Source organism: Buceros rhinoceros, unplaced genomic scaffold (assembly GCF_000710305.1).
Source record: "Buceros rhinoceros silvestris isolate BGI_N320 unplaced genomic scaffold, ASM71030v1 scaffold44062, whole genome shotgun sequence".
Lineage (NCBI taxonomy): Eukaryota > Metazoa > Chordata > Aves > Bucerotiformes > Bucerotidae > Buceros > Buceros rhinoceros.
Genome location: NW_010397965.1, coordinates 869 through 9,012, shown reverse-complemented (window position 1 = coordinate 9,012; position 8,144 = coordinate 869). Strand labels below are relative to the sequence as shown.

Genomic DNA, 8,144 nt, shown 5'->3' with positions numbered 1-8,144 from the left:
CAGCGGAAGGTCTCCTTGGGTGGTACAGTCGAGGCACGGTTCTTTCTGCGCTGTCTTTTCTCCTCGAGACAGGAGATTGACAACAGAATAGCAAAGGCAAACAGAGCTTTCGGAAAACTCCATAGGAGAGTCTGGTGCAATAAACACCTGAAGAAAAGTACAAAGATCAGTGTCTACAGAGCCACTGTGCTGTCTACTCTTCTATATGGGTCTGAATCATGGGTCATCATACTGCCACCACCTGCGACTCCCACAAGTGCCTCACTGCTGACTTGTAGAGTCCTCGGGGAGAGCAGAGTGAGGAATGAGCTGCTGTCAGCACACCCTCCTGTCACTGAGGGTTTTGCAGCAGAGAAATTTACAACTGACTGACAAATACATGCTTGTATCGAACAGCTTTTGTTCCTTAAAGTGTGGTCATTGTGTATCGTCTCCAAAACCGCTCTGACGAGAAGGGTATCAGTAGTTACCTGAGCTGCAGAGGAAGCATGGATACCTGTACAGACATACAACTCCTAGCCTTGTGTCCCAGCTGTTGAAATACTACTTACATTTTGGTTAAATGCACTGATTTTCACCTGAAATAGTGAAATAGCAAATAGTGTGAATTGTGTAAACAACTTGGTCTGTAAATACTTGCCTGTCATGGAAGCCCTACAAAAGCCTTTTAGATAATAACCGCTTGCTGCTGTCTCTATTCCTGTGCATTTTCACTTCCAGGTCAAAAAAAAAAAAAAATGCTAGCAATATGCAGGTATTAAGAAAACAGGGAAATTCTTCACTGTAACCAACAGGAGCTGAAAATGCTAAGTGCTTCCTACTTATGCTGTAAAGGACATGTTATTAATGACTTGTTTCAGTGGAATTGAAGGATTGTTTCTATCTAAGCTTGCTTGGGTTTTTGGTTTGGGGTTTTTTTTTCAGTTTCTACAGTTTATAGCAAAGCTACTAGCAAGAATTTTTCCTAGGTGAAACATCATGCATGCAGAAACTTATTCTTTCCAGCTATTGTTTGAGATAGTGAATCAGTAGTATGAATTGGGTGTTGGTTTTGTGTTTTGTAGTAACGTATCAACAACAGGCACTGCCTTAAGGAAAGAATGAAACACGGAAACTTTACTACCAGCTGATCTTACGATGTCTGGTGATACTTATATGTAGTTAACTCAGCGTTCTGGTAATTTATTGCTCCTTTTACAGGTGTGTGGTTTAACTCAGGTGAATTAACTATCTGCACAGCTGATGTATGTAAAGTATGACAGGCATCAAGTTACACACGATGAAGTGTTCGTGTACAGTAAAGTTATCTATGAGCAGGGTTTTTTTTGTTGCATGTGTTTCTGTGTTGCAGGCAATAAAATGGAACTCAAATGGACTTTGATTTTTTTTTTCCTTTGTATTATAGCAGGAAATTACAGCAATCTGTCATGCTGACCGGATGACTTTCTTTTCTTTTTTAGTCTTGTACTTCAAGTTGTTCTGCTGAGTTCTGCCGGACTGGCTGTTAGATATAAAACGCAGTGTGCACACATATAAGTAAGCTGAAGGCAATACTGAAGACTTAGAGAAGGTAAGAGTTAATAATTCTGCCATTCTGATGCCTAACTTCTTGCTCTAGTTTTCCTGCAAAGGCAAATAATTGTTTCTGTGAAGTCAAAAGAGATTTATTTTAGTAAGTCCTAAGCAAAATGCTGTTGAATCTGATCATCTCAAAAGATGTAATATTATTTACCCAGTGAAGAGTCTGATGAACCAGTGAGAATTGCTGTGTCTGTTACAGGTATGGGATTGAAATACAAAAGCAAACAATAAATCCCTAAAATAACTCAGATGCCTACTATGGGCTTAAGGTGCTTGTTCCACCAAATCAGTTTTTCAGTGAATTGATAATTTACCAACCTAATGATGACATTTGCTACATAGAAATGTAAAAGGCAGAAATAACGTACCAGTTTGTGTTCAAATAAATGTGAGCCATTCTTGTTCTGTGTTTATCTGCCAGGCTCTGAACCATGGATAACATCTGTGCAGCAAATACCAGTTTTGCACTTGACCTCTTAAGAAAGCTGTGTGAGAACAAAAGCAGGCAGAATCTGTTCTTCTCTCCTTTTAGTATTTCTTCTGCTTTGGCTATGATTTTGCTGGGTTCAGGAGGTAACACCAAAGCCCAAATAGCAAAGGTATGTCTAAATAAAATTAATGTATTGATTTTGATGGTACTGTATGAACAACAAGTCTGCATTATAGTCTGTGACCTGCACTTCACGCTAAGCTGTAACTGTCATTCTGGTCGTGCTGGAAGAGCCGAGCTCTTCCTTTGGTATGTATGCATGCAGTACTTGGTTTTATAGGGGGAGCTTCCTTCGGTTTGAAATTGAGAAGTTCCTGGTTTTTGTTCTTCATGTCAGAATGGTAGCTGCTCCTCAGTTTAGTTTTTTTTTAGACTTGCTAAATAGACTTGGCAAATACCACTGGGCATATTTTTTACATTTTGACAGTATTAAATGCATAATCAGTCATTTTTTTGTTATTATGTTTGCCTCTTTTGCAGAATGGAAGAGGAGTTCAAACACTTATTTTGTTTTCATTCAAATCTATAAAAGTTCCTCCAAAATTACATTATATTATTGCTATACTTGGAGATTCAAAAACTGTCTGAACGTAGTCCTGGGCTGCTGGCTGTAGGTGGCCCTGTTCGAGCAGGGGAGTTGTACCAGATGACCTTCAGAGGTCCCTTCCGGCCTCAACCTGTGATCCTCTGTGATCCAACTGTGATCCTCTGATGCTTGGCTTGAGTGAAAGAAACCAAATATTGCTGACTCTTCTGCTCCCTGATTTATTACTTGCACAACATCTGGCTGGGTGCATCATATGTGACTTGCATGGTAAGCTCCAGATGGGAGGTTGTGATGAAAAATCCTTTGTCTGCAAGTCACATTTTTTAAAAACAGAAATCATTTTACAAAAAAAAAAAAGAAAAAGGGGGCTGAAGCAAGTGTGTTCAGAGAAGGCGTGGACTTCACTGCAGATGTCTGTCTTCCTACAGGTGCTCCATCTGAACAAAGCTGAGGATGCTCACAACGAGTATCAGTCACTTCTCTCTGAAATTAATAATCCAAACACCGAGTATATACTGAGAACTGCTAACCGCCTTTATGGAGAAAAGACATTTGAGTTTGTCTCAGTAAGTAACTGTAAAATTTGTGGCATTTTTTTAGTAGGATATACTTGCAGCCTATTTCCTTTGGAGGTCAAAGGCAGGCTGTGGGTTTTACTTTCTAGATTTTCTAGGCTGAAACCTACCAGTGCAATAGATTATGCCAGAGCCTGGTGTTTGAACTGAGCATGGTGGAGAAGCTCCTTTTAGATAACCTGTGCTCTCTGAATGCACAGCTGGTGCAAAGCACTATAAAATTCATCAGACTCTAAATCTTCAGGGTTCCAAGATCCATTCATTTTTGCCTGTGGAATAAATGGTTGATGTGATCGTGTGTATTAAAAAAAAAAAAAGAATTGTTACTGCTCTTCAGCATGGGCAGTATTTTATAGTTTTTCTCTGCTATGCAAGTCATCCAGAGATGGTACTGAGAGGAGTACATGACTTCAATATTTTCTTTATCAGAAGATCTAAATAAGGATAATAGGTATTATGTTCTACCTGTTCTGTTAGATACTTCCCTAGAAGCAAGATAACGTAAGGTTCTATTTTTTTTTCCCCTCCTGGGAATGATTTACAGTGATTCTTTTTATGAAGAATGCTTATCTGGTAGATAAATATTACATGGATTATACTTTAAATCTTTGCATCTGTGTAATAAAGATCTAACTATATTAAATCAGAGAAGGTACGTCCTTTCCTCTCTAAGAAAAATCAGTTTACCCTCTGAACTACAAGTTTTCTATTAGTCTGGAGAGTTTAACAGTGACAGTTATGTAGAGCACAGGTTACAAAGTCATATGTTCTCTCACTGAAGCAAATACCCCAAAATTAGCCACATAATTTCTGAATTAAGTTATGTAGCGCTTTGTAGCTTAGTAGTCAAGCTGTTTGACTGAGCATACAGTGGACAATTCCTAGTTCAAATGGGTGATATAAAACTTGATAGGAATGTGTCAGACAAAGCTTTAATGGCTCTGCATGAAGCCAGGGGAGGAAAGCGGCCAGATTTTCTTGGTGTATTTAAGAATCATCTGTGGCTGAATAAGTGTAAAATACATTGCTGAAAAGCTTTTCTGAATGTCCTTCTTAGTCATTTATAGAGTCTAGTGAGAAACTCTACCATGCTGGACTAGAACAGACTGACTTCATGAATGCCTGGGAGGACTCCAGAAAACAGATAAATGCCTGGGTAGAGGAAAGGACAGAAGGTGAGTGTTTTGCAAGATGCTCTGTTGTATTTAATGGCAGCCAGGGCTTGGGTAAACAGCTATTTTAAGATACAATACTGTGAATTAAAAAGTGTAAACATTGGGCTTTTGACCTGTTTGGACATAATTATCTTATTTTTTTGTGTATTAATTACAGAGTAGATACTGTATTACATAACATGTGAAACTGTTAAAAATGTTTTGGTTTTTTTTTTCTGCATATCATAAAGGTAAAATTCAGAACCTGTTGGCAGAGGGGCTTCTCGATTCACAGACAAGTCTTGTGTTAGTGAATGCCATCTATTTCAAAGGCAACTGGGAAAAGCAGTTCAACAAAGAGAGAACAAGAGAAATGCCATTTCAAATTAACGAGGTATGCTGTGCTAAAATGCTGACAACACAGTGTTAACTGTGAAGAACTCTGAATTCATTGAACTCTGAAGAGAAAAAAAAATCATTCAAGTAGGTTATCTTGACTAGGCTGTATGAAATTCCTTGTACCCCTTCTCTTTAATAGAAACACTCATTCTTTGTTTAGTTTCATGTTTTAGTTTTTCATGTTATGTTTCACATGATTACTAAAAACCTTGACATAACAATTAAGTATTTCTTTCATTCTATTTTTTCCTTTTACCCTTCCTGTTTGAGAGAGGGAGCCCTCATCACAGTTACAGAACTTGAAACTGAAGAGGACAGTTGAGTGAAGCTGTCCGACTATTGGAGAGTCATGAACAATTTTACAGAGTTCGGTAAACTTGATTATTTCAGCATAAAACTGGAGTGGATAAGAAAAAAAATTTCCTTTAGGTTGTAGGCAGAAAAGAGCACTTAGATTTGCAGAAACTTAGAATTGTAAGTCTTCTGCAGTCAGTGCTTTTGTACTGAATTTCTAGCACTGAACCGGCCCAAAACAAATGGGAAAAAAAATTTCTCCTTCAAAGACCTCCATGCAATACTTTCCCACTTTTAGAAGCAGATGAGTGTTATTGAAGCTGTCGTTAGCAGCAGTGGCTGCCCCTCAGGATCACCACAAACATTGGGTATGTGTCCAGATGTCATTAACAAGAACTGGTGACGTGACTTCCTTAACTCACCTGCTTAAAACAAATGTTGTGCCAAATTGTGGCCCTCATGCTTGACTTCAAAACCTCCCTCTCCCAGTGGTGAAATATATCCGAGAATGCTTGAAACTGCTAATGCCAGTTCTCAAATAGGGATTTTTACTGGTCACCTGGTAATATCCACTGCAGCACTTCAGAAACCACTGGTCTGACTTGGTTCTCTCTCAGTGTTGAAACATGTTGGAAAAGCGAGCAGAGCATCCAGATAGACTGTGCCATTGTCTTCTCCTTAGACCTGTGCAAACCTAGGACTAGGTTTTAAGACGCAACATCAGCAGCATGTAGTGCTGGTGAATGATTTGCTTGTTGCCTTGTGATGGAATATTGTGTAGTGCTACCACACAGAAAGGTTGGTGTCAGTCTCCTGGAGAGATGTTGCAGAAGGCCCAAGTTTGTAGACTTGCGTCTACAAGGGCTCTTACCTTTTCCTCCCAAGGAGGCAAATTCAGTGGTGTTTCAGTATTGGATGCTGTGCTGTGGTGAGCTCATGACCTAAACCTTGATGCTCCTGGAATAAGGTCCAGCCTAGCTCTGACATTACCCTTTCCTTTGTAAGAATAGAGCATGTGTGTGTGTATATATATATTTAAAGTTAGTCTTTGGGATTCAGATAACTACTGGAGAAAGTTGTAAGAATTAAGGTTGGGGAATGCTGCCGCAGCATGCTGCTGCAAACCACTGTCTGCTGCGTTCTCCGTGGGCATTGTTTCAATGGGCTTTACTTTAAAACCAGAAAACTGCTTGCCTGGTTATCTCATGAAGGTAAGGGAGAAAACAATGAAACTCTTAACTGAAAAGGAGGACAATAATGATGTAAACAATAGAGGCTGATGCTCCATGTGAAATGGAAGGAGATAGCGGAGAGTGAAATTGAGAAGAAAAATCTTTCTCTTCCTTGCTATCTATGTGATTTATAAGAATGCAAAATAACACTCACACCTTCTTGGCATTTTCAGTCTAATTTTAAAATATTTTAATTCCTCTTTGTTAGAGCACTTGGAGCCACATAGTGTAAGAATGAAAATACCTTCACTGAAATGAATTTGTGTTCGTGTAAAGCAAGGAACATGGGCCCTGCTTCTTACCAGCCCTGTTTCGTGCTTGTCACTAGTTCTTAAGTGAGCAAATGTGTGTCCTTGTCTCTTTGCCTTAAAGGAAACTCGACAGGTATTTCCACATTAGTAATTAAAATTTAAATTTCAGGGGTACTTACTTCTTACCTTTTGCTTTACAAATGGCAGTGGAAGGGGTGTACTCTGTGGTATGTCTAGTTCTCTTAAGTCAAATTCCAAAAAGCCTTGAGTAACTAAATGCCTGCTCTATGTTTGAGACCAGCATACTGGCTTGGTACTAACTGCTGATACCTCTTTTAGAAAGAGACCAAACCTGTGCAGATGATGATCAAGAAGGACACCTTTAACATGACCTATATTGGGGACATCGAGACTAAAATCCTCGAGCTCCCTTATGTTGGTAATGAACTCAGCATGATCATCCTGCTCCCTGATGCAATTCAGGATGGATCCACAGGCTTGCAGCGCGTAAGTTGTTGTGCTAAGTGCAAAGACAGTCTGTATCCTTCCAAGGAAGAAGGTTTAATATTGCGTGCAGACCCGCAGTTCAGTTCCAGATCTACTATGATGTTGGTGCTCAGCACCAGCTGTAACGTCCCATAGCAGCTTGCCCCCAAAGTGGCTGGTCAGGCCATGTGCTGCCCCCTTAGTCAGAGACTCTGGAGGAAGAGCTGACCCTCCTCAGGAGCAGAGGTTAGCTGTGGTTACGGTGAGGGTCATATGTGGTGAGAGGGGATTTGGGGGAGCTCTTAGGAAGTCCTATAGCTTGTCTCATAGATCTTCTGTTCTGAACAGGTGGCAGACTGTCTCTAGCCCACCCCCTGGAAATGTGCTCACAGGAGAGTGTAGGATCTCTTCTGTTGTGGAGACAGGATACAAGTTTTGGGTGTTTCATGCTCTGGACAAGGAATTTGTTGATAAGGTTTTCTCACAGTGACTGCAAAGGGCATTGTGAATTTTTTGTAAGCCTGAAGGAGGATCCTTTGGCTAAGAGAAGAACTGGGTTCAGTTCTTTGGGATCTGGTCATCAGTTCTGTGCCTTTGTTTCCCATGTGTAAAAATGTAAAAAACCTATCTAATATGTTTTATAAAAGTGAACTTTATGTGGAAGGGATCGATCCTTACCAGAAAGCATTTGGGATTGATCTCAGCTGGGCCTGTAGTCTCTGGTGAGAAGTGTAACTTGCATTTTTGGCTTGAGACACTAAGCCTTGGGGAAAAGATGCGTGTTATGCACTATGTAAACAAACACAGTAAACACTATTTCTGGCTGTGTAAAACGTGACTCCTGTCTAATTTTAATTGTGTAAACTTGGGGTTTTTCTGTAGCTGGAAAGAGAACTTACCTATGAGAAGCTCATGGATTGGATCAATCCTGAAATGATGGACTCTACAGAGGTGAGGGTGTCTTTACCCAGATTTAAACTGGAAGAAGATTATGATCTGAAACCCCTTCTGAGCAGCTTGGGAATGTCTGACGCGTTTGACATGGCTGACTTCTCGGGAATCTCAGCTGGCAATGAGCTGGTGCTCTCCAGAGTGGTTCACAAGTCCTTTGTGGAAGTCAATGAAGAAGGCACTG

General features: G+C 40.1%; 1 protein-coding gene across 1 annotated transcript in view; it reads left to right on the top strand.

Moving 5' to 3' along the window:
- The first annotated feature begins 2,012 nt into the window (after positions 1-2,012).
- LOC104488824 (serpin B6-like) overlaps positions 2,013-8,144 on the top strand; it is a 6,380-nt gene continuing 248 nt past the window's right edge. Inside the window, exons 1-6 of the mRNA XM_010130909.1 lie at positions 2,013-2,180; positions 3,047-3,184; positions 4,251-4,368; positions 4,599-4,741; positions 6,863-7,030; positions 7,892-8,144. Coding sequence (XP_010129211.1) covers positions 2,013-2,180; positions 3,047-3,184; positions 4,251-4,368; positions 4,599-4,741; positions 6,863-7,030; positions 7,892-8,144 — 988 coding nt within the window. The remainder of the gene's footprint in view (positions 2,181-3,046; positions 3,185-4,250; positions 4,369-4,598; positions 4,742-6,862; positions 7,031-7,891) is intronic.